The sequence below is a fragment of the Rousettus aegyptiacus genome, unplaced genomic scaffold, assembly GCF_014176215.1.
Source record: "Rousettus aegyptiacus isolate mRouAeg1 unplaced genomic scaffold, mRouAeg1.p scaffold_m13_p_3, whole genome shotgun sequence".
Lineage (NCBI taxonomy): Eukaryota > Metazoa > Chordata > Mammalia > Chiroptera > Pteropodidae > Rousettus > Rousettus aegyptiacus.
In genome coordinates, this window is record NW_023416306.1 from 82,928,565 (window position 1) to 82,953,915 (window position 25,351).

General features: G+C 37.5%; 2 protein-coding genes across 5 annotated transcripts in view; one reads left to right on the plus strand and one right to left on the minus strand.

Annotated features, from left to right (window-relative positions):
• NPTN (neuroplastin) overlaps nt 1–2,072 on the plus strand; it is a 61,719-nt gene extending 59,647 nt beyond the window's left edge. For all 4 annotated transcript variants that reach the window (XM_016124970.2, XM_016124967.2, XM_016124968.2 and 1 more), the window contains 2 exons: nt 442–516; nt 1,064–2,072. In XM_016124970.2, the coding sequence (XP_015980456.1) occupies nt 442–502 (61 nt within the window). In that variant the 3' untranslated portion in view covers nt 503–516; nt 1,064–2,072. The remainder of the gene's footprint in view (nt 1–441; nt 517–1,063) is intronic.
• Nucleotides 2,073–2,109: 37 nt separating this feature from the next.
• The window catches only part of REC114 (REC114 meiotic recombination protein), a 96,352-nt gene continuing 73,110 nt past the window's right edge, over nt 2,110–25,351 (minus strand). The window contains exons 3-6 of the mRNA XM_016124972.2: nt 18,594–18,677; nt 11,220–11,432; nt 5,027–5,113; nt 2,110–2,333 (exon numbers count right to left, since the gene is read on the minus strand). Coding sequence (XP_015980458.2) covers nt 2,169–2,333; nt 5,027–5,113; nt 11,220–11,432; nt 18,594–18,677 — 549 coding nt within the window. The 3' untranslated portion in view covers nt 2,110–2,168. The remainder of the gene's footprint in view (nt 2,334–5,026; nt 5,114–11,219; nt 11,433–18,593; nt 18,678–25,351) is intronic.

Below are 25,351 nucleotides of genomic sequence, written 5' to 3' on the forward strand. Positions count from 1 at the left end.
ATTTGGATCGATCCAAGATTAGCAAAATCTCCTAGAGTTGGGGACTAAGGAGTGAGGCAGGCAAACAGTACCTAAATTAGTTAAGTACCAGAGGGCACAGCACTGCCTGTATGTGAGTATCTCTTATCATTCAAGAGAGACAGCAGCATTCAGTAGAAAAAAAACTACTGTTCTCACCTTATAATAATTATAGTTTATAAATCAAAGGGGAAGTTACCTGTATGTTGTCTGCCTTGGGAGTCAAATGGATATGTTTATTAAGGGTGTGTAGGTACTTTTTACACAGGGAATATTTTAATATACTAATATTCTGCAGTAAAATTTTTTAGTATACTAGGATGGCAGTAAGTGAAAGAGTCCCTGTATTTCCATGTGTTATACTTTCAAAAATTGCTAATCACTTTTAAGTTTAACTCTTGTAATGCAATTTTTCCTCCAAAGGAAAACCAACTCTACCAACAATCACAAAGATAAAAACTTGCGCCAGAGAAACACAAATTAAGTACTACTTATAATGTAAGTATGGTCTTCTTTAGAAGTTTTAAAAATTATATTCAAATGAATGTGCCTCTGTTGACCTTGTTACAAATTCTTCAGTACTTGGTTATTATATTGCAAGATCTCAGCATTCATTTCAGAGCAGCTTATACCGATAGAAATCATTATATCTGTCCACTGTAGTGGCTGAAAAGGAACATTTTTCAGATGTTTCACATATTTACATAAATGCCATTTCAGAATATGTATGATGTTTCAAAACAAACATTTTGTGCTGCTGTCTACTCAAATCTTTTAAAAGAGATAAAGATTAAATTGTCACCTTCCTTAGGTGGATTATTCCCAGAGGCCAGTTAGTTTCACTCTGCTTCTGAGGGCAAGGCAAGAATGGGAGCCAGGTGGAGCTGGGCCAGACTGCCTTCTGTCAGGCACATGGAGATCAGAATTTCACACATCCCTGAGCATGCTTGAAATGAAGCTTTATGTGGCACTTGATGCACTTCTTAAGTGACAAAACATACATATAACCTTTTAATTTCCAAATACTTTTTTTTTTTTTTAACAGATCTTTAGGTTCCTGAAACTGGTGGAAACATGACCTGCTACATTTTCTGCTCAGACCTCTTTGGTTCTTTCCCCTTTAAGTGAGCAACACACAATGACTGTCTAAAGCATGCCTTATTTAGCCTCTCCTGTAAGGGTGACCTAGGCAGGTACATTTTAAACAGTGCTTCAGTGTAGAAGGTATAAACTATTTTGGGCTTGATGTGCTGTGAATGTTGCTTTCTTTTCCTTTATTAAAATATTTAAATAGAAGTGAAAAGGTCCTCTGAGGATCAGATCATGCATGCGCCATTTTTTAATGCAGCTGTTAAATTGGCAAAGTTCTAAAATGCACTGCTGCCATCTAGTGATACACTTTTGTAAAGTACAGCAAAACCTACAGATATATACAGTATATAAATATATATATATATATTTATATTTTTTGGGGTGGGAGAAATCCAAAATAAAATAAATGCTTGTTTCATTTTTAAGCTGATATTCATTCCTTACTGTATATTGTCAGATGAGAAAATTGTGTGGTTCTGGTACAAAAAGATGAGTAATATAAACTGAAATCTGTAATTTTAAGGGCTTAACCTATGATTCTGGTAAGAAGCTGGAACAGTCCACTGATTGGGTATAATGAATTGCAGTATATATGTATGATTGCTTTTTAAGTGACTATTTTTCTTTTATTAAATCATGTAAATTCATTAATCCTTTTGCACTGATGTGTTGAACCTTACTGTACATTCAATTAAGGCAAACTTTTATAATTTATCTTTTGTTTCCAGTGACCTTGAAATGTTCTAGCATGGTACTCTATGCAACTAGTTATACTTTGGGATTGACACTGTATTTTTTCACATTGATTTAATGGTTGAGTGTAGATTTTCTCACCCGGCAGGGTGCTCACACGGTATGTAACCGCAGATGCATGTACTTGTGTTTTGTGTAATTGTTGAAGTGCAATGATGTATAAAAAAGTGGATCACCTGTTTTTAAAAATAAAATATTGATAAAAGGTGTTTGGAGTAATATTCTTTATTCTAGTATCTTCTCTAATCTTGAGGAAGGATTTTTCAATGCTTTCAAGTTCTGTAATTCCACATGTACATAGAGTACTAATCTCTCAACCCCATCAGCTTTTTTAGTTCCTTTTCCACTTCTTCCACAAATGCTGGGAAATTCTGATCCAGGAGGCACAAGCGTAGAAAGGGGCCTAACTCTTCAGCATTCCACGTGGATTGTTCATAGACAAGGGGCAGCCCCTCTGACGCCAGGAGAGACTGTGGGGATTCCAAAAGAGTAGTTTATTAGCAACTACAGGTGAAAGCAACAGCCTGAGTAACAGAACATAGGAACGATTAGGGAAATACACACTAAAAATTAGTGTGAATTAGCTTTACAGGGCTCCTTTACGTAATGTTTCTAAATACACATAAGAAGTTGTTAGATAAACTTGCATCCTTAGGTATTTTAAGTGTATTAATGAAATGATTTGCAAAGATCCTGCTTTAATGAAGAACAGTGTGCTGGTAATGGATCGATAAGAAAACCTAGCTTAGTTCATCTTTCCCACCTCACACGTGGAGGGATAGCTGTGAGTTCACCATGTGGAAAAGGACTCTGAATGTAATAAAGAGCAGCCATAAACTGACCATCCAAAGCAGCAGTCCCTAGCCTTTTTGGCACCGGGAACCGGTGCTCCTGTGGGAATCTAATGCCAGATGATCTGAGGTGGAGCTGAGGTGCTGGTGCTGATGCTAATGCAAGGGAGCCGCTGCAAACAGATGAAGCTTCACTCGCAAGCATGCCACTCCTGCTATGTGGCCGGGTTCTTAATAGGCCACTGACTGGTATTGTTCTGTGGCCCAGTGGTTGGGGACCCCTGGTCCAAAGGACAGGGATAACTCAACGGTGTCTTTTTCTGGCCTTTTCCATGAGGTTTGACAAATATAGAAAGGTATGAAACTGTCAGTACAATCACAACAGAATATTTCCATCGCTTCTCAGGAAATCCCCTCATGATACCCTATCTTGTTGTCAAACCACTGATCTATTCTCCATACCTTACAGTTTTATCTTTTCCAGACTGTCACATAAATGAAGTCACAAAATTGAGCCTTTTTTTTTTTTTCATGTATTTATTTGCCATCTGTATGTCTTTGGTAACTTGCAGTGTTTTAAAACCAGTTGAGTAAGTTGCCAGTACTTGATTATTAGAGTTCAAATAAGTCTGATGGTGTTTGGCCGTTCAGAAGGTATGGCAGCGACACCAGTGTAATGACAGTGGGCTCTGCTGCGTCCACCTGGGCTTGGTTCTTGGACACGTCCATCTTAGTTGCTCCTCAAATGGATGCTATCAGGTGAGTGGTTTTATAACTCTCCATGGATGGCAAGATTTGGTGTGTAATATACAACTTCTCCAGGAATTATGTACAATAGAAATTTACTTTTCTAAACTGAAACCAGCTTTTCAGACTCTACATAGAGGTAGAAAGAGGAAAAAGAAAGTAACAAGGAGTCCTGTTCTCCAGTAAGAGCCACTGTTAGCATGTCAGTTTATTTCTTTCCAAATTTACTGTGTATACGTGTTTCCTACAAAAAAATCAAGTTATATGTGCTGCTTTATAGCCTTTAAAAAAGCTTTTTACTATGACTATCTTTCCATGTCAATAGATGGTGTGTACATCCCTCTTAACAACTGCATTTTCATGCCATCCATGGTGATTACGCACTTGAACCACTCGGTATCTTATCAGTGAGCGTTTATGTTGTTTCCAATTTTGTTACTATAAATAATAGTGAACAACACCCTTACATGTATGATTGTGTAGCTGAAGTAGAATTATAGATATTAAAGTTGACCTGTATTGCTCAATTGCTTTCCAAAAAGTTTTACTAATATTCATATTTCTAGACTGTCCAGAAAGAGCAAACAAGTAACATATCCAAGCTCAGTCTGCTGGTTTTTCTTATTTGTACATGGTTCTTCTATACTATGTAAAACAAACTGGGCTAAGGAAGACCTTTTATAGCAGCTGATGTTTCCTGAATCACACCCTGCCTTATTCCATGTTTTTTTGTGCCTCTACTGTCCTCAGCCACTCTGATTCAATTAATCTCTAACCCTCAATGCCAATATGAGGCAACAGACTGGCACTATGAAGTCTGCCCTGCTGTTGGACAAGAAACTTTTAATTTTTTCTCCTGTCATAGTTGCAGTTATTAAACCTCTAAGTTTTTTTATTCTGATTGTCCATTTATTTTGAGTTAGTGGTAAGCCAGATGGAGAGAATACCCTATCTTCTTTTTCATACCACTGTTAGTACAGTTTGATACATTAAAGAGAAAATTCATCCTTGAATAATGATGAATTCCATGCAGAATTCTGTGGGAAGTGTAAGCTGCTGGCCTGCGAACCTGTCAAGCGCCGCCGGGCATGCAGTAAGGAGACAGTCCTCGGGGAGTTCCCTGAAGAGCAGACGCCAGGTAACAGTCTGAAGGAAGAGGCTATGCAGGACTCTGGTGACAGCACACTGTGAGGGCGGGGAAGTCTGAAGGCAGGTGTGTGGGCACAGCTGAATCCTGGGTTTCCACACATCCTAGCTGGGATCTTGGCACTGAAAATTTGTTCCTATAGAAACCACTGGTGATCTGACTCCAAATTCATATTGATATTTGTCTTAGAATAGTTACCAAATTTCAATTAAATTGAAATTCTTCCCTTTATTTCTCTTTTTGAGAAAGTGGTAATGAAATTCTTTATTTCACACATTTAAAGGCTCATTCTTTCATTTCCTTAGGAGCAAGTAGTTCCTCAATATGCACCATTGTGTCTAATCTCACAACAGAGTAGATGAAAATGGCCTGTCTCTAACACCTTCTCTAACCAGACTTTAGGTTACTGATCTACAACAAGAGAGTGCCAGAAGGATACAGATTTTCACAAGAAAACTAAACATGGAAATAGCCCTACCTGAGCTAAGCAGGCTACTGAGGTCCTTCCTGCTGGAACACTTGTGCGGGCTGGTCCACACTGCTGCTGCTCCGGGTGCTGGTGTGACTGCAACGGAACAACCGCAATATGGAGACGAGCTGAACGTGATCATAAGCACCGCAGGCCATTAAAGAAGTGGAAACACATGCATTCATGATCAAAGAAGAGTATCGGAAAAGGTGGTAAAATCACTGGTGGTGTAGTCTGTCCTGTTTTAAGCTGGGCTGTTACTTAATTTAGCACACAGAGGTATGCACAGAGTTTAAATCAGGCTCCTGCCCTGTACCTGGAGTTCTCAGTGTCTGACAGACTTACTGCTCCTTTCTGTCCAATACTGAGGTGTACTTATCTTCAGAGGCCCAGCTGAGGACCCAGCCCAGGACATGCTGGTACCGGAGGGCAGAAGACATTGCCAGCTTCTGATTATCATGATATTGGTTACTTAAAAATTATTACTCAGGTAATACATGTAGACTGCAGAAAAGCAGAGCAGGAAAAAAATACTCTAAATTGCAAGACAACCACGTTTTTAATAAAAACTGGGTTTTAAAAAGCATTTTATGTATTTTTATTAAACTTATTTGGGGTGACACTGGTTAATAAAATTATATAGGTTTCAAGTATTCAGCTCAATATGTCATATGTATATTGCATTGCATGTTCACCATCTAGAATTAAGCTTCCTTCCGTCCCGTTATATTTGACCCCCTTTACCCTTATCCACCTCCTCCTCCCCCATCTTTCTGGTACCACTAAACTTGTCCATGTCTATGAGTCTCTGTCTTGTTCGTTTGTTGCTTTCAGTTTTACATCCCACATATGAATGAAATCATATGGTTCTCAACTTTCTCCATCCAACTTATTTTGCTTAGTGTGATAACCTCAAAATTCATCCATGTTGTATGCCAGTTTTTCATCTTATGGCTGAGTAACAGTCCATTGTATACACTCATCACCTCTTCTTTATCTAGTCATCTATCAAAGGACACTGGTTGTTTCTATATCTTGTCTACTGTGAACAATGCTGCAGTGAACATCGGGGTACATGTATCTTTATGGATAAATGTTTCCAAATTTTGGGGGCGGATACCTAGAAGAGGAATTGCTGGGTCATATGGTAATTCTATTAACTTTTTGAGGAAACTCCTTGCTGTTTTCCATAGTGGCTGTACCAGTGTACATTCCCACCAGTAGGAGCCCTCATACACTGCTAATGGAGGAAAAAAATCTCATTTTAGACATTCTGAAAGAACAAGTTCTTAGACATTGGTGATGAAGGGAAGGGAGCCATAAAGAATAAGGTAGAGGTCCAGCCATCAAGAACCCACAGCCCAGTGAGACCCTAACATGTAAAACATCGATTAGAATCTACCCCAGGAAGTGCTAGGATGGAGGCCGCGTGTAGGACTTTGGGCTCGTAGTGGAGGGGGTTAACTGGAGGGGGTTGTGCTGAGTATGAAATGCAAGATGCTCCAGAGTGCATGCTATTTCAAAGGAAGCTATGATGTGAGGGGTTCTCAGAACACACGTAGCATGTTCTAGCATGTTCTAGGCAAATACCACGAACAAGGTGTAGGAGGAGGCCTGGGGGTGTAAAGGGCTCTGAGGGCTGCCTCCACCAACCAGCACTTCAGGAGATCCCCACCAGTCCTCCAGCCTGGCCACAGGTCTGCAGATCTGGCTCTGTTCAGATACTCACGGCTGTTGCAGTGCTCATCTCCAGACAGGTGTTCCCGCACCACATGTGAGCTGGTGGTGTATAGGGAGAAACCAAGGCTTTCTCTGGAAGGTGCCTCTGCCTATCAGCAGCTTGTTCTGGCTGCAGGAAGTCAGAGGTGCCAAATGTTTCCTGTCCTATGTGGAAGCTGACTGTTGTTAGTAGGTATTAGCAAAAAAGTAGATCTGGACACATCAAAAATGTTGGAAGGACCGAGATGAAGGAAAGAACAAGGAGAAAACTAGTCAAGATTAAAATCAAAATGAGCAAAAGGGAAATGAATCAGGAGTCCTTAGGCAAGCCCCATTCCTCTCTTCAGCTTCATCATCTATATAAAAAAAAGTCAGACTCTAGTGCCTAGTGTTTCTTCCAGCCCTAATATTTGATATTTTCCTAGGATACATATCAATTCAGCTAACACCATGTTCTTCAAACCAGAAGAGGCATCAACCAAAAGCCATATGCCACAAACACTGCCATGTGTGACAAGCACCTAAGGCTAATGGGGTGGCTCCAGGATTAGACAGACAGTCGATCTACCCAAGTGCACAGGGATGGAGGATATTGTGTATACAGTAGCTGGAGCCCCCTGGCTGCTTTCCTCTGGACTTCTTGTGCTAACAGAGGAGAGAGTTCACCTAGCAACTGCCATCCTCTTTCCTGTCTTTCCTGCCCCCTTCCTGGGTGGGCTGGGTTGACCTAGAAGCCCTCAGGTCGAGAAACACCTGCTTAAGCCACAATTAGCAAAATTACAAGGCTGATGAAAGTAAAATATGAGCCAGGAAATGACTCAAGAACTTGAAATAGATACAGAATTATCTCTATTTGCAACAAGAAACTGTTAGGTAGGTAGGCATGAGAGACAGGAGCCAAGGCCCAGCCCTGTAACCATGGACACTTCCCTCAAAGACCTTTCAGCACCTCGCAGAAATACCTCTCTTTTAAGGCTAGAAATTACCCTAAATCCTAGCACACAAAGGCCATAAAAGCTGCTGGCCTAAACCAGCTACAAACGCATGCACAGAAAGTACTGCCCCTAACTTCAGCCTCATTATAGCATCATCATAATCTCATGACTATGCCTGGAAGTTGGTAAATCTAGTTATAACAGACTGACTTCTGGGAAAGCACTTGTGCAGTAGGCAAAGCCTTATATAGCAGCCAGCTCTCAGTCAAGGTGACCTCACATAGGGATCATCTAGGCTCTCCTTTCACAGCCCAAATGTAAGCAGACTTTCCCATCTCCACAATGTTACAGCTCTCCTGGCTGGAAACCCGCCCCTCCCTTCAGGGCGAACTATCTTATCTCTTCATAAGGACTGCAGCCTTCCTTAGCAGGGCCCATCCTTCTAAAATGTACTTTTAATCTTTTTCTAAATCTCGCTGACTTGTAATTCTTTGCTGCGTCAGCAGGTAAGAACCGAGGGACAACAGCACACAAACCCACTTTCCACTATCCACCTCCTCCTCCCCCACACCATTAGGGAGATGCTGGATTTCACGTCACCTCACTGGTGACAAAACTATGCTAAAGAAATATATAGGTATTGGGAAAATGACACACCTGAATACAAGAAGGCAGCAAGGTGACTAGAGCTTGGCCACAGCTTATACTTCGTGAGATGAATTCCGAGAAAGGGAGCATGACACCAAATCTGCACAGCAGCAACTAAGGGCAAAGTTGTCATTAGGACGACTAGACTCTTCTAAGCAGCACTTCACAAGGTCTGCACTCTGGTGAAGTAACACAGTGGCTTTATCTGTTGACTCTGGAGTTCTGACCCTTGCTAATTGACTAGGATGCTAATTCATTCATTTGCAAAAGGAAGGGAGATCTGAAAGAGTAACAGTACTGTCAGTAATAGTAATAATGGATAATGTTATTTAGATATTGGCAAGGCATTGTACTAGGCGCCTCTATATATACAGCATTTAAGTCTCCCCATTTTACAGATGAGGTTCAGTGACTTGCATGAGATCATGCAGCTCCTACTTGGACCATGATTCAAACTCAGATCCATTTTGATTCCAAAGCCTGTGGTCTTTGCGCATTGTGCTCTCTTCATCTACTCAGAACACCAAACTGTGTGGCTCAGTAAGGTCCCTGAACACAAAATCAAGAAAACACATATAACTTTTCCAGCTACTTGGGATATTTCCATCTAGATATTTGGACCAGCCTTTAAAATCACAGAGCTAGAGCCATCTGCTGCTGTAGCTCACAACATCCAGCCAGCATTTGTTACTCCATGTTACATTTACGATTTATCTTTTTACATTTAGATAATTGTGTAGCCTGATTTGTCTTCATTACCTTTATATGGCATTCCAGACCTAGTTCCCAAATTCTGGGACCCTACTTGGTTCCTGTTGTACCCCGTGCACTGGGTACTATAATCAAACTCTAACAACTGGTCAATAAAACCTACATAAAAGGAAATCTATTTAAAGGGCAAAGGATCATAAGCAATAAAGTCCCTTGTAATAAGCTACACCATCCCATTTGTAGAGAGGGGATTCTTTAAGAATATAGCAGGAGTTGATGAGGCATAATGTTTGAAAAGAACCAGGGTTTGTGAGAAAAGCGGTTTAGGGTTGACTTCACAAAAAAGATCATGCAGAAACAAATGAAGGGGAAGAATTCTATAACACCGAAATCCGATTTGGCAAACTGAACACATTTAAGAGGAAATCATATGGCATCTGTTTAAAGAAACAGACTTTACAATAAATAATGTAAATTTATGTTCACTCCAGATAAATTATGAATGACAAGAAACTCTGGTGATAAAACAGCAAAAATGAATCATCTTGGTCCAGTGAGTTTAAGGAGACCTAGCAAGATAAAGCGATGGAAACCATGTTCGGACAGTCATTTTTCAAAGTAGGAAAAAAAACAAAACAGCTTGAAACTGGCATTTCATTCCAAGAGCAGAGGTAGGTGCTTATTCTAACAGCATCCGAGGCTCTGCCAAAGAAATGAGAGAATATGGACTCCTTGAAGAAAGTCTATAATAATGATTCTCAAACTATGATCACTAGACCACTTTACACACTTAGGCCCTCAAACAGCTTTTGTCTCAGTTACATCTATCTGATATTTATATGTTAGAAGTTAAAACAAAAATTTGTCATATTAATTCATTAAAAATAATAAACTGTTAATATTTAAAAACATTTTTATGATAAATATATTTTCTAAAAAAGGTAATTTGTATAAACTTCTTTAACGTCTAGCTTAATGGAAGACAGCTGGACTCTACTTTTGCATTCAATCTGCTGACACTTGTTGCTTTGGCTGAAGAAAATCTGGCTCCACACAGATACGTAGTTGGAAAAAAGCAGAAGTATTTTCAAATAGTCTTTTCATATAATCGTGGACATTCTTTGATATGACACCAAAACTCAACAAGTGATAGTTTCTCAAAGGTTACTTGTAACATAGAATCTGAAATCATAGCAATGAACTCTGTTACAATTAAAATCCATTGGTCTATTTTGTACTTCGAATGGATCTTTCATCTATGCATGATTTTGTAGCACCATACAGATGGCCATTTGGAAATTACTGGTTCACTGAACTATACAGATCTTCCAAATGTTGAAACATTTTGTCATGTAATTATTTAAAAAAAACTCGAGTTCATTAATAGCAGCAATAGAAAAGTCTTCTGGGTTAGGAAGCTGTGAAGCTCAAGTGGCTAATACAAGTTATCTTGAGATTCTAATTTTTACTTGAGAAGCTTATTTCATCATTGTTGATACATACTATCAGTTGTTGCCTTGAAATGACTGACAGACTCACTTTACTTATTTTTAAGATGTCCACCAAATACCCGAACCTGAATAACCATGGTTTGTCCGTTGCTCTTTCAAGTAATGACAGTGTTCACTGAAGAAAGGCTAGCTCAGCTCCTCATGCAGTCACACAAATGCTGTCCCTGGGAACAAGTATTGTGCTTCAGAATGTAGGGTTCTTCTGTTTTTTCTTATTTGCAAGTGATTGGTGAAGAATATGGTGTTTACTGGTACAGCTGGGTACCATGGCCTTGATTTGCACTAAGGTGACAACGGTTTTGCTCACAATGCTTTTGTCTCATTAAGGCAAATATCGTCAAAGTGAAAGGGGCAAATAATGTTTTAATATTACTACATGCACTGTGTGGATCCCTGAAAAGGTTTCAGGGAGGGGCCTGTGGACAATACTTTGGTTGCCGCTGTCCCATAGTGACACTAGAATGTAGCTGGGACCCCCTCCCAGTCTAATTTCTAAAATCATAGGTAGCTACAATGAGAATCAAACTTCAACTTAAACAAGTCACTCAATATTAGATATCTTTCAACCTACAAACCTGACAGACTTGACAAATTCCACTGTGATCCTGGTCCCTGTAGAGGGTTACTTCGTCAGGTTTCTTGTACAGCCAACACACACACACACACGAGCCTACTTACTTGGTGCTGCAGCGGGACGCTCTGCACACAGCCCTTCCCTTGGCTTTCATCCTCCCTCAGCAAGCTGGAGCATAGCCCGAGCTCCTGGCTGATGCTGTCGGGCACCTGGACGGTTATGTACTGGGCCAGGCTCTGCACGCAGCTGCAGCAGCGTTCCAGCGACTGCTCCTTTGACTCTCCACTAAACTGTACCCGGAACATGCGGCTCTTGTTCTGTTTGACAAATCAGAAGTTGTTCTAAGTGACTCTTGTTGCATCACTTCAGCTTTATGTACTGTAGGGTCTTCTAGTGAGTGCCCCTTTTGCTTGGAGGAGGGGCAGTGTGGATAAGGGAGCACGTACCGTAAATTATTGATGTGGGTATAGAAAAGCCAATAATTAGTTTTCTTCCCACTTTTGGGAGCTGTTCCTCATACTAAAGTTCATTTCCTTCAGTAAAAAATGGCAAAGCCCCATACCATGCAGACAAAGAAGGTGACTATACTGACTGTAGTAAAAGATCAATGTTTTTTGTCTTACTTTGAGATAAAGATTTCATAGCTTTTAATTCCTTAGTTGAAAAATCAGTGAAGCTAATACAGCATATTCCCAGCTCAACAAAAATTTTCTGAACCTGAGTATATAAAAGATTAAACTATGTAGATGCCCCATTAAACAAGCCAGTGAAACTGAAAAACAAGACTGGGGAACAGGGGAAAGGCTGATGCTAAAAGCTCATGTGTCATGTCAATGATCTGTATGTAGTGTCTTTTACCTTTAAAGAGGCCAGAGTACCATTCAGAGCACACACAGAGTCATATGTTGTTTTTAATAGGCTGTGTAAGTTACATCCCTTAACAAATCAGCAAGTGAAGGAGAGATGGAATTAAAATTTTAAAGATCTGGCAGCTACATCAAATTTTTTTGTAAGTTTAAAAAAGACTAAATTATAACAACAATAAACCCATTACTTTAAATAAGTTTTAAAAAGTTTCCTCTTTTTCTAGCATAATATTCTGCCTAGTTTAGAGAAGTCGCCTTACAAAAAAGACACCCCAAATGGGATTGTATATATTTTGTACCTTTATTCAGTTTCCTCCATAAAGAAATTCAGATACTAGCTTAGCATAATTGACAGCACTTTCCATTTATTAAATCACACTGCTAACTGGAAAATGTGTCTAACTACAGTTAGCAAAATCCTGTAAGTTCCCATAGGCAAAATTCCTTGATTCTCCTGTTTACAATGTACACAATTTAAATGTTTAGATAAAGCCACGAAGTAAAGCCCCATATTTAGGTTACAGAACACTCTTGGCATGGCTGAGCAGTGGCCAGGTGCCATGTTTAGGAGAGCAGACACTGCTACCCCTTTACTGCCACTGCTGGCTTCTCTTCATTTTTAATTCATGTACTCTTCCCCCTCTGAATATACAAGTAATCTATTATTACTCCCTCCAACAATAAAAAACTAGGAAAAGGAAATATTCTAAATATACCTATATATTAGAACATATACATACTCATATAAAAATGTATGTATTATAGTTTATATATTATATAATATACAGGTTATATATACTACATATATATTTTACACTAGTTCTGTAACCTAATTTTTCATTTAGCAATAACTATAAAAATAGATGCATACTTCATTACTTTCAATAGTTAAAGAGTATTCCTTTGACCCCCTATTAACAAACATTTATTTCCAGCCTTTTTTCCTATTATAAACCACAAAGCTTTGATAAGCAGTCTTATACACACATTTTTATACACAAATGCCTGAAAGCAGACTTGCCTGGTCAAAGGATCTGTGTAATTTGGTACCCAATGGCGAGATGCCTTGGGCGAGATAGCACCCATTTTTCTCCCACCCCGCATTCACATGCCCGTCTCCCTGTGCCCTGTGTCCACAGCAGGAATTCTTAATCTTTAAAAAAAATTTTTTAACCTACTAGGTTAACAGAGATTTTTATCTTAGAATTTCATTTCTTTGATTGTAAGTGAGGTTGAATATTTTTCTTATACTTATTGGTCATCTGTATTATTACTATTTTTTTTTAGTGCCTACTCATTTCCTTAGCCATTTTTCTCTTAGATGAAAATCGCCAAATTATCAAGAGTCACTGAAAGCTAACTTTCCCTGAGGAAAGGAAAAGAACTGGTAAGTTCAGTTTCTGATAAGACTATGAATCTTCTTTTTCTGAAATTGAGCTGTTTTCAATTCACCCTAGTTCAGACTCTGTGTGAAGATATGTATATGAAGTTATAGTAGCTATTTCTATTATGATTCTCTAATTACATAACCTTTGAGAAGCAATACATTAAAAACTATACCTCATAGCTAGATGAATAACTATATGCAGAAACAGACAATTATTAAGTATATAAACAGAGAAAAATCTCAGATCAATTGTATAAGTCTAGTGGTGTCTACATGTGAATGTACATAGAACGAATCTGGATATCTAGGGTTTTTTTGGAATGTAGTTCCAAGAAATGACAAGGAGGATTTTATGTCTGACAGCTTGACTGTAGCACTGCTCCATATTTCCTTTTGTAAAATTCTCAGATAGAATTCAAGCTTATCATCTGAAGCCAGAAATACCACTTCATTGCGTGAGGACCCAAGATAAACCAAGGTACGTCAGGAAAAGTCTGAAAATGAGTTCCGTCTCCATCCCACATCCTTCACACCCTGCGGTAGCGCAATGGAAAACCTACCACCGGGTTAACAGAAAGGACTCCTAGGTTGAAGATCCTGATGAGATTTATTTTTAGGCCATAATTAAAAGTCAAAAATGTTTTAAATTCACTTGCTGTGAAATGAAAAGTTTTCAAGTATATACTAACAGCCGGGAACTGTCCCAAATACACACTCTCAGTTCCTATCATCTAAGATTAGCTCAAAATAACTGTATGTTAAATGGTGGCTCACATGTTAAATTGTTCCCACACTACTTCAAAACACTTAATTTCAAGTAAAAAAAAAATCCCTTTCACAGACTCCTTGAGGAAAAAACGGTTAAGGATAAGTGCTTCTCTTTCCCCCTGACTTTGTGTACTCACAGGAAAATTCACCTTCTGGGAGATATGGGGCCCACTAAATTCTAACCACAGTTGTGAACGGCATCTTTGAGTGAAGATTTTTTTAGAAATAATTTTTATTTTTTTCAATTATAGTTGACATATATTAGTTTCAGGTGTATAATATAGTGATTAGATATTTATACAACTTAAGAAGTGATCACCTGGTTAATCTAGTACCCATCTGACACTGTACATAGTTATTACAATATTATTGATTATATTCCCCATGCTGTACTTTACATTCCCATGCTATTTTGTAACTACAAATTTGTACTTCTTAATCCCTTCCCCTTTTTCACCCATCTCCCAAACCCCCACATCTGGGAACCATCAAAATGTTCTCTGTGAGTTTGTTTGTTTGTTCATTCATTATGTTTTTTAAATTCCACATATAAGTAAAATCATATGATTTTTGTCTTTGTCTGATTTATTTCACCTAACACAATATCCTCTAGGTCTAGCCATGCTGTTGGTGCAGATAAGATTTCATTCTTTTTTTATGACTAATATTCCACTGTATATACATACCACTTCTTTATCCACTCATCTATTGATGGACACCCAGGTTGCTTCCATATCTTGGCTATGGCAAATAATGTTGCAATGAACATATGGATGCATATGTTTTTTTGAATTAGTTTTGGGTTTCTTTGGATAGAAACCTAGAGGTGGGATTACTGGGTCCTTCTTTGTCTCTTGGTGTATCCTCTGCTTTAAAGTCTATTTTGTCTGGCATAAGAATTGCTACCCCCCCCCTTTTTTTTTTTCATTTCCATTTTCATGAAATATCTTTGCCATTTCTTTACTTTCAGTTTGTGTGGATCTTTTGATCTGAAGTGAGTCTCTTGGAGGCAGCATATGTAAGGGTCCTGTCTTCTTATCCATTCAGCCACCCTATGTCTTTTGATTGGAGCATTTAATCCATTTATATTTCAAGTAATTATTGATAGATATGTAGTTATTGCCATTTTATTGCTCATATTTTTTAATCTTTTTCTTAATGAAGACATCCCTCTAACATTTCTTGTAATATTGGTTTAGTGATGATGAATTCCTTTAGATTTTTCTTGTCTGGGAAGCTCTTTGTCCTTCGATTCTAAATGATAACTTTTCTGGGTAGAGTAACCTTGGTTGTAGGTCCTTGCTTTTCATCACTTTGAATATTTCAAGCCAATCCCTTCTGGTCTGCAAAATTTCTGTTCAGAAATCAGCTGACGGTCTTATGTAAGCTCCCTTGTATGTGTCGCTAACTGCTTTTCTCTTGCTGCTTTTAAGATTCTTTGCTTTTAACCTCTGGCATTTTAATTATGATGTGTCTTGGTGTGGGCCTCTTGGATTCATCTTGTTTTGGACCCTCTGTGTTTCCTGGGTTTATATGTTTTTCCTTTGCCAGGTTAGAGAAGTTTTCTGTCATTATTTCTTGAAACAAGTTTTCAATTTCTTGTTCGCTTTCTCCTCCTTCTGGTACCTCTATGATTCAAATGTTAGTATGCTTGATGTCCCAGAGGCCTCTTAAATATTCTCATTTTTAAAAATTTTTTTCTTTTTTCTGTTCTGATTGGGTGTGTTCTACTGCCTTATCTTCCCAATCGTTGATTCAATCCCCTGCTTCATCTGATCTACTGTTGAGTCTCTCTAAAGTATTGTTCATTTCAGTTACTGTATTCTTCACTTCTGATTGGTTCTTTTTTATGTTTTCTATCTCCATTTTTATGCTTCCTATCTCTTTGTTGAAGAAGTTCTCACTGAGATTATTGAGCATCCTTATAATTAGTGTTTTGAACTCTGCATCTGGTAGATTGCGTGTATCCATTTTGTTTAGTTCTTTATCTGGAGTTTTGTTCTATTCTTTAATTTGGGACATGTTTCTTTGTCTCTTCACTTTGGCCATGTGGAAATTCTTAAGCCACAGGCAATATAGCTAACATTACATGGTCTTCACATATACAGAAGACATGAGGCCCAGTTAACACCAAGTTGGAGGAGAGCCAAGGAGATATCAGAGACCTCACAAACCCATTGACTCTTCATGCTGGTTTAACGTTCATCACTCAGATCTGTAAGAAGTTTCCCATCACCACTTTGGCCCCACCAGAGCAGTTTTCCCCACCTCCAGTAGTAAATTCCTCTACTGTAAAAAATGGGGTAAAGGGGGAAAGTACAGAGAAAGGACTTAACCAGAGATGGGATTTCAGCATTTTCTTTGTTTGCTTTGAAACCAAAGCCGAGGCCAGACGAAATCATGAAAAGATTCTTCAGCTAGTTACTGGGAGTGAGAAGTAAAGAGGACAATGGTTTGGGTTTACTTCTTTGAACCAAAGTCCTTGCAGAAAGGGAATTATGGGTCAACTGTTAGCCAATTACCACGGCCATTTTGATCAGAATTACTGAAAAAAAGGAAGTAAAAGTAGGCAGAACTTATATACTCTATTATTTCTGCTAGAGAAATAAATACAATCTTTCTGCCAGAGAAAAGAAATATAATCTTTAATATCACACAATTTAACTCATATTAAATTGCCTCACGTCCCCACTCCTCCTAATGCAGGGTGATTTCTTATTTCTCTCCCTAGTTGTAGGGCTTGTTCGTCTAGACCCCAGGGGACTTTCTTTGGTGTTCACTTTGTACTTCTGTCACAACTTTGATTTGGTTGCAAGAGGGACCAAAAAAGCCTCTATCATCTATGCCATTTTCTTTTTCTTCTCTACAATGATTATTTTTAAATCATATTTATTCGGGTGACATTGGTTAGTAATAACATGTAAGTCTCAGGTGTACATCTCTATAATATGGCATCTGTATACCCACTACTGCATACTCACCACTCAAGGTCTAGTCTTCTTCTATCATCATGTTTGTCCCCCTTTACCTTCTTCACCCACCACCCCACCCCCTTCCCTTCTGGTAACAAACATTCTGTCGTCTGTAATATGATTATTTTTGAGTGTCAAACTATGACTGATTTTTATTTTGCTCTTAATAGTTAAAACTTTAAATAATAATTTATAATCAGAGAAAACTTAAAACTCAAATACATATGGCATGGTATAACTTTTTAAAAGACATATACATTCATTCAGCATGACACAGTCCGGGGCTGTGAGTCAGAAGCCCAATGGGTGGCCTAGTTCTCTGATAGCTATTTATAACTTTGGCTATTGACTTAAGTTGAAATCAGTTCCCTCACGTGTAAAAATGAAAACGAGAGTTATAGAATTTTTTGAGTATGTGCTACAGACCGCTCTGGTGATCTGGTGAAGCCAGTGGACCCCTTCTTAGAGCAATATCTTTAATCGCACAAAATATATAAGATTACAAAGGAAACCAATTGTACCAAAATGATTTATTATAATATTAAAACACTAATTTGTATATAACATATATGCTTATTAACATATTCAATAAAGAGTTCTAGTGGTGCTAATAACCACCATAATTTTGAGGTAGTGATGAGCATAAACGACATTTAAGGTATTTGAAACAACTATAATGTGATATGAAAATATCTGTGACTTCTCTTGGTGTAAAGTTCTAATACTGTGGTCTGATGCCTACATTCGTCATTGAAGAAATGATAAATTTCAATTAGAGGTCAGTGAAAATCCATGCATTTCCTGGACTCCTGAATTTTTTGAGGAACCTTTGGATGGCCTGTGGACCCCAGGTTAAGATCCTTCTATTAGATGCTCTTGAAGACCTCTTCCAACTTTCAGTCTATGAGCCCATTAGAAATTAGGATCTTTCACCTAAATTTTAATATTGCCTACTCAGTGCATGTTAACAGATTGATTTTTTATAGTTATTTATGAAAAAAAAAATCCAGGTGATTAGTTCACATGTTTCTTTGATGAGGATCATACTTTATCTTTAATACAGGTAAAAAGCAAATGAAAGGGAATTTAATTTTTAATATTAAAGAGAGAAAAAAAGAAAAGACATTCAGTGAAGCACTTGAAAGTACACAACTTTTTAACACCTCAGTAGCAAGACAAACAATGAAATGCTCCATCTTCACTGAATTGGCACCCAGGTGATGGAGAATGGCTGCACAGCTCCTTCAGACAGGTACTGACAGACCAAGCCCAACCCTGGCTTTTCAGTAACGTCCTCTTACAAACTAGGCTTCTGCCTCTAGAGTCCTTGTTTCATGTTGTTCACCATGCAAACCTTTCTTAAACATGTGTGTTATTCTCAGGAACATTTCACCTACAAGGAGAAGCTTCCACCCCCACCTCCCATATGCACATAGAAGATGAGTAGGGTGCACTTAAAAGCAGCTGACCACACAAGTATCTTGCCTTTATTGTTGTTCCAAACAACAGACAATCCATGCGTCTTACAATCTTCAACCAGTTCTTGCTACCGATGAGTGAAAACCCTTCCTGAAACAAAATAATTAAGCAAAATTAGCAAGAGAAACAAAAAAAACAGGACATGAAGAATAGCTGTAGTGCAGCTGCTTCCTATTAGAAAGTTGTATGATTATTTATTCTATGACTTAAACACAGGAGAAATGACTCAATATCACCAACTGCCAAGGATGACCCTTCTGATAAGTCTCCATGTCCTAGAGCTCTTCCTGCACGTTAACGCTGTTTCACCTTTTATTCATTTTTATAATTGTTTCATATTGAAAAACAATAAACTATTAAAGATGGTAAATGCCTACAGTCATATTTGCTATAAAATACTCTTCCATGCCTCTAGGCTTTGCCAAAATATGAGATTATATTCCTGAAATCCAAGGATTCTGTTATATTAACTTAGTAACTTACCTGGCACATCCCTAACTACATAGTGAGATTTCTCTTCATGGGAACCTTATTTTCAGATTCCTATGAATAGAAAAATTGAAACAATTTTTTTTTGGAGGCTCGATATTTAGTTCTTCATTTCAATCTGAAAAACAAACAAACAAACAAACAAACAAACAAACAAAAAAGGCAAAGAGAGCAGTAGAAAGCACACAAGTCACCTAAGAGGGATAACAGTTGAATCCTAAAGGTGGAAAGATGATCTTTTTCTGCAGCTTATTAAAAAGGAAATAGAATTGACCGTCTAATGATTATGGCAGCTCATAAGCTCCAATTATGTTTTCAGTGGATTTCCTCAGTTAAGCAGCCCATTAAGGTAGAAAGTGTTTAGCATTTAGTGAAACAAATACAGGGAACTGATAAACTGACAATACATAAAACCTGCATGCACATTGCCTTTCTACCTTGTAATGTCAGTCCACCCAACCAGGGAAGGCTGCTGTAGGCATTTGAGAAATCTCTAAGTCTTGGAAAACAAAAACAAAAAAATGTTATCTCTTATCCACTGGAATCATAACAAAATCTCTATTCCCATATCCTAATATGATGAAACTTCTGCAGAAATTCACAGCCAGGAAAAACGTGTAGGTTAATTCTTTAACATTTTCATTAGAAAAAAGTCAATTCTAAAATGTTGATTCTAAGAATTTTATTATTAATGGTTAGTTTTCTTTCTTTTTTAACAGAAAAAGAAGTTAGGTAAACCATTTATTATTTCTTCTTAAAACTCCCTTGGAATTAGCAAAAAGAAATGTGTTCATCATTATATCCCAAAACATGCAGATGCTGTAGTTTTAAATGGCAGTATATGGGGAAACTAGCATTCAAACGCATTGTTGGTGGGAGTACAAACTGGTACATCTCTTATGGAGGGCAACTGGCAATATCAAAATTACAAATGCTTTTACCCTTTAATCTGGCAATCCCAATACTGGGAATCTCAGATCAACCTGCATATGTATAAAGTGATGCATGGACAAGGTTAAGCATTTCTGCATTTTTAATGGTAAAATACGGGAAACAACCTAAGTATGCATAACGGTGGATTAGTTAAATAAAGTGTGGTTCTCTATACAATGGAATACTATAAAACTGTAAAAAATAATGGAGACACTATATCAGCACTCTTCAGTAGAAATCTAATTTGAGCCACTTATGTAATTTTACTTTAAAATTTTCTAGTAGCCATATTTTTAAAAGAAAAAGGAATTAGTAAAATTTAATATTTTATTTAACTTAAATTAAATATTCTTATTTAAACATGTAAACAGTGTAAAACATTATTAATATGACAGCACAAAAATAATGTAAACAAAGTCTTTGAAATCCACTGTGTAGTTTAAACTCACACCATATCTCAATTTGGATGCTGTATTTTCCATGGTAAAAATGAAATATAGTTCTAGCAAAACAATAAAGTTGAGTTTTATGGGAAAATATTTTATACTGCTTCCATTTTAAAATCAAAATTTAAATTAAATTTAAAACTGCCTTTTAGTTGCACCGGCCAAATTTCAAATACTCAGTAGCTACATATAGTCCCTAGCTACCTTCTCAGATGGTACAGTTCTAAATGTATTGATCTCTACAGTACATACTGTCCAGCAAAAAAGCAAGCTACAGAATAATGTCCATAATACATTATTTTTTGTATAAGAAAGGTAGAGGACACATGATGTATATAGTCGTGTGCTACATAACAACATTTTGGTCAATAACGGACTGCATATACATGGTGGTCCCGTAAGATTATAACGGAGCCGAAAAATTTCTATTGCCTAGTGACATCGTAGCCATGGTAACATTCTAGAGCAATCCTTTTCTCCCATGTTTGTGGTGGTCCTGGTGTAAACAAACCTACTGCACTGTCAGTTGCATAAAAGGATATCACATGCAGTTACTGTAGTAGGCTCTACAAGGTTGTGTTAGTGCACTCTATGATGTTCGCACAATGACGAAATTCGTGCAATGACGAACCTGCCTAACAATGCATTTCTCAGAATGTATCCTGGTAGCTAAGCAGTCCCTGACTATAACCTTACTTATTATTTGCTTGCTTGCATTTACATGTAAAAAACAGAATGAGTATATAGGAGACTAGTAAAAAAAATAGCTACCTGTAGGGAGTGAGACTGAACGGCGCAGGGGCAGGAGTAAAAATTTTTACTTTATGCCTTTTTACATTGCTTTGAGTTTGTGAACCACACCAGCTTTTTATGCACATGTACAGAAATACTTGTACAAATAAGGATGCCCATTCCAATATGGCATAAACCCAAGGAAGAGGTGGAAGCAAGACCCAAAGAAATGCTATTTCTATGTGAACTCTGTACTATCTTTACAACTTATCTGTAATTCTAAAACTATAAAAATTTATTAAAAAGGAAAAGAAACGATCGGCTCTTAGCCCTCGCTTGATCTCGTTTCTTCCTAGCTCTAGTCCAGTTTGGGTCCTATGGGACTTCTCTGCTTGGCTATTCCACAGACCTCCCCATGTAAACTTGCCCGACTGGAACTCAACAGTTTTCTCCACACTTTGCTGCCTCAGTTAATGGCTTCACACACCAGTCAGTTACCAAGGGCGTCAACCTGGTACCATGCTTGACCCCGTCTTTCTTCACTCCTCCTGCAACACCAATCAGTCCTCAAGTCTTTAGAGATTTTTTCCCCAAACAGCTTTTCATCTGACCCTTCTCCTCATTTACAGTGTCACTGCTACATCAGGCTGCCAGCAGTTCTCCCCAGAATTATTGCGATATCTTCCCAATTGGGCCCCGTTCTCCAGGCCTAGTTTCTCTATCTATGCTACTGCCAGAATAATCTTCGTAAAACAAAAATCTGAATAAGTCACTGCCTTTCAATGCAGGCATCCCATCATTGCCTCTTCCACACCCCTGTCCCACTCCCACCCCATCACAAGAAACACCTGCAGGATAAAGTCCAAATTCCTCAATGGATATAAATCTCTAACATTTGGCTTCTGCCTTTCATGAGTGACTATTTCCTTCAGCTCTTGTATAAACCTTATATTAAAGCCATAACAAACTCCCCACAGTTCTGCAAACATGTCATGCTCCTCACACCTTGATTGCTGAAGTGGCCTTCCTTTTTCACTCAACTTTTAAAACCCAGCTTTATCTCGACCATTCCTCACAAGACGAAGTTGGTTGACCTCTCAGAATCCTATGCTCTCCCAGGATTTTGTTGTGTCTGTCGTGCTGTATGATAGTTACATTTCTTCCTCCCTAATTAGAATGAGGAGGAATCTCTAGGCAGGGCACGGCAGGTTTGAGTCTCCAGCAACTATCACAATGTTTAGCAAATATTTGCTACTGGGTCAGCCCAGCAGCCACTCAGATTAAGACTCTATGGCTATGCGGGGAAAGACTGTGGCCTTACTTCCTGATAGCACCCCTTAGTTGAGCCATTTTACAGCTCTTCTTCATTGGTTTGTCAAAATTATTTTGTCTTAGACTCTATACATCTCTTCTCTCTGCCTCTTCCCCTCTAACACTGACTTTTTGCTTAATTAGCCTCTAATCATTGTTCATTTCACCCCTAAACTCAACTGGGGCACTCTGTTACACTTTCCCATAGCACTTTTTTCTTTTATAGCATTTAGCACTCTGTGTGTGTGTGTGTGTGTGTGTGTGTGTGTGTGTGTGTGTGTAGCAATTATGTGGTTATTGCTTATTTTTTTGCTAGACTAATAAGCCCCATGTAGGCAGGGGTTATGTCTGTTTTGCTCACTTCTGTATATATAGCACCTATTATAGTGTTTGACACCAGAAGATGCTTAAATAAGTTTTATTCAGTGGATGAATTAAAGAATGAAACTTTATTAAAATTAATTAACAATATTTCATGCCAGTATCATTTTTTGGGGGTAGTGAGGTCCATCAATTTATTACCTGTCCAATGATATAGAACATCTTATTTGTGATTTATACTAACTGTGTTCAAGAGTCAGAAAGAACATTTTTTATTCTAATGTTTTGGGATTTCGTAATCACCTGTTATTTATATATTGCTAGATTTTAATAATTGAAATCCCTGTCTTTGAAAATCTACCTCTTTGAATCTCCTTTAAGACTTATCCATCTGGTAAATTCTGTTTAGCTCAACTGATGGCTCTTCTAAATAACAGATGCAGAGATTAGATTTAGAGAATCTAAAGTCCAAAGATGGTGGAAAAACTATCTGTGCCCTCACCCTTACCAAGTCTATTTCCATTGCTGTTGATTCTATCATGGAGCTAGTTTCTTTAGTGCTTCAGACACCTCTCAGTTTTGACTTTACCTACCAGTTTGAGCAAGCAAGCCAGGAGGGTATCATAGGGATCACTGGCATTTAGCTATGTAATCTGTTTTAAAGACATGCCAGAGATGATCATAAATGCTTTAAAGAAAACATAGCATTTTACTTTTATGAAAAATTAAAAATGATCATACCTGTTACAAATACACTGATTTAAAGGAAAACAGCATAGGAGAATATGATTACAAAAATAACTTGATAACTAACCTAGTCACTTGACAATCCACCTAGTCACCAAACCCAGAGTACCAAAAAACTTCTTGATGAATATGAGGTGTTTAGGTGCCTGGTGATTTATTTAAAAATTAGATCCTGGCTCAAGCTTCAGGGTTCTGCTCTGACTCACTTTCCTGGGAGCTCAGGATTCATGAGGTTCAAATTACACTGAAAACAGGACAAAAAAAATCCATCATAAAAGAGCTGCTACAGAATGTGAAGATAATGTGCAGTGAGAAGAAAGCAAACAAAAGAACTGGTATTTTTAAAAATTAAAATTTTAATAATCATAACCAATTGTTATTTATTAAGCTAATAAAAGGAAACAATAAGGTAGATAATAAAAATTTGTAGCTGGGTTCAAGGATTAGATTTTCATCTTAGATTTATATATAGATAGTTCTGCTACATTCAGAAATACATAATATTGACCTTGGAGAAGAAATAATTATCTTACTCAGAAGGTCTTACTCCTTAGCATGAAGATAAACAACTTTCTGTCTCAAACTGAGATGGCTCGAACTAACATGCCCATCCAATAATTTATTTTGGAGTTATAATTTTCCTAACTTATAAGAGATATATAAATAGTTTGGTTTCATAGTAAAACAGTCTGTTTGGAGGAGTAAGATAAATAAAATTAATAAATACTATTAACACATAAGGACTACTATGTTTTAGAACATTTAACATCTAGAAATTATGATATGCTATGAAAAGTCTCAATTTGTTCCAAAAAAATTTATTAAGAATCAATTATGTACGAGGCTCTGTGCCAGGTCTTATGACTGACACTAGCAGGTCAAAGTCTCTTAGAGAACTGACAGTCTAGGGGAAATCCAATAAATAACCATTTAACAGTAATAATGTGGCAAGTTCCATGTTTCTACAGAAGCACAGAAAAAAAGGCATTAGATTATGAGGCCTGGGGGAAATGACTCTTAAATGACTTTTAAAATCTTTTATTGTGAAATAACTGATCTACTTTTATCTCTGTAATATAGATTTCCAAACTTACACAAAAGTAGAGAAAACAGTAAAATAGTATGATGAACCACCATGCATCCATCTTCCAGTGATAACAATTTTCATTGCATGGCCAATTTTAACTCCCACTGCCTGGATTATTCTGAAGCAAATTCAGACATCTGTAAGTATTTCAGAATGCACCTCTAACAGCTATGGACCATTCTTAAAACAAACACAAAATCATTATCATGCATTTAAAAAAAATAATTCTTTAATATCAAATATCTTTGTCATTGTTCACATTTCTCAAATATTTTATTAAAATTTTTACATTGTTTCATTTTTTAAGAGATCCAAATAAGATGCACATATTGTGATAATTAGTATGTCTCTTAAGTCTCCTTTACTGTATTTGCTCTTCCTTTCATCTTTTTTTCCCTTGCAATTTTTTGTTAAAGAAACTGGATCATTAGTCCTCTGGATCATGGATCAGCACATTTCTTTTCTGTAAAGGGTCAGAGAGTAAATATTCTAGGTTTTGCAGACCCCTACAGTCTCAACTCTGTAGCATGAAAGCAGCCATAGCCAATGCATAATAGAGCTTGACTGTGTTCCAATGAAACTTGATTTGTGAATACTAGAATCTGAATTTCATATAATTTTCACATCTCACAAAATATTATCTTGTATATTTTCAACCTTTTAAAAATGTAAAAACTTCGGTGAATACACAATGCAAT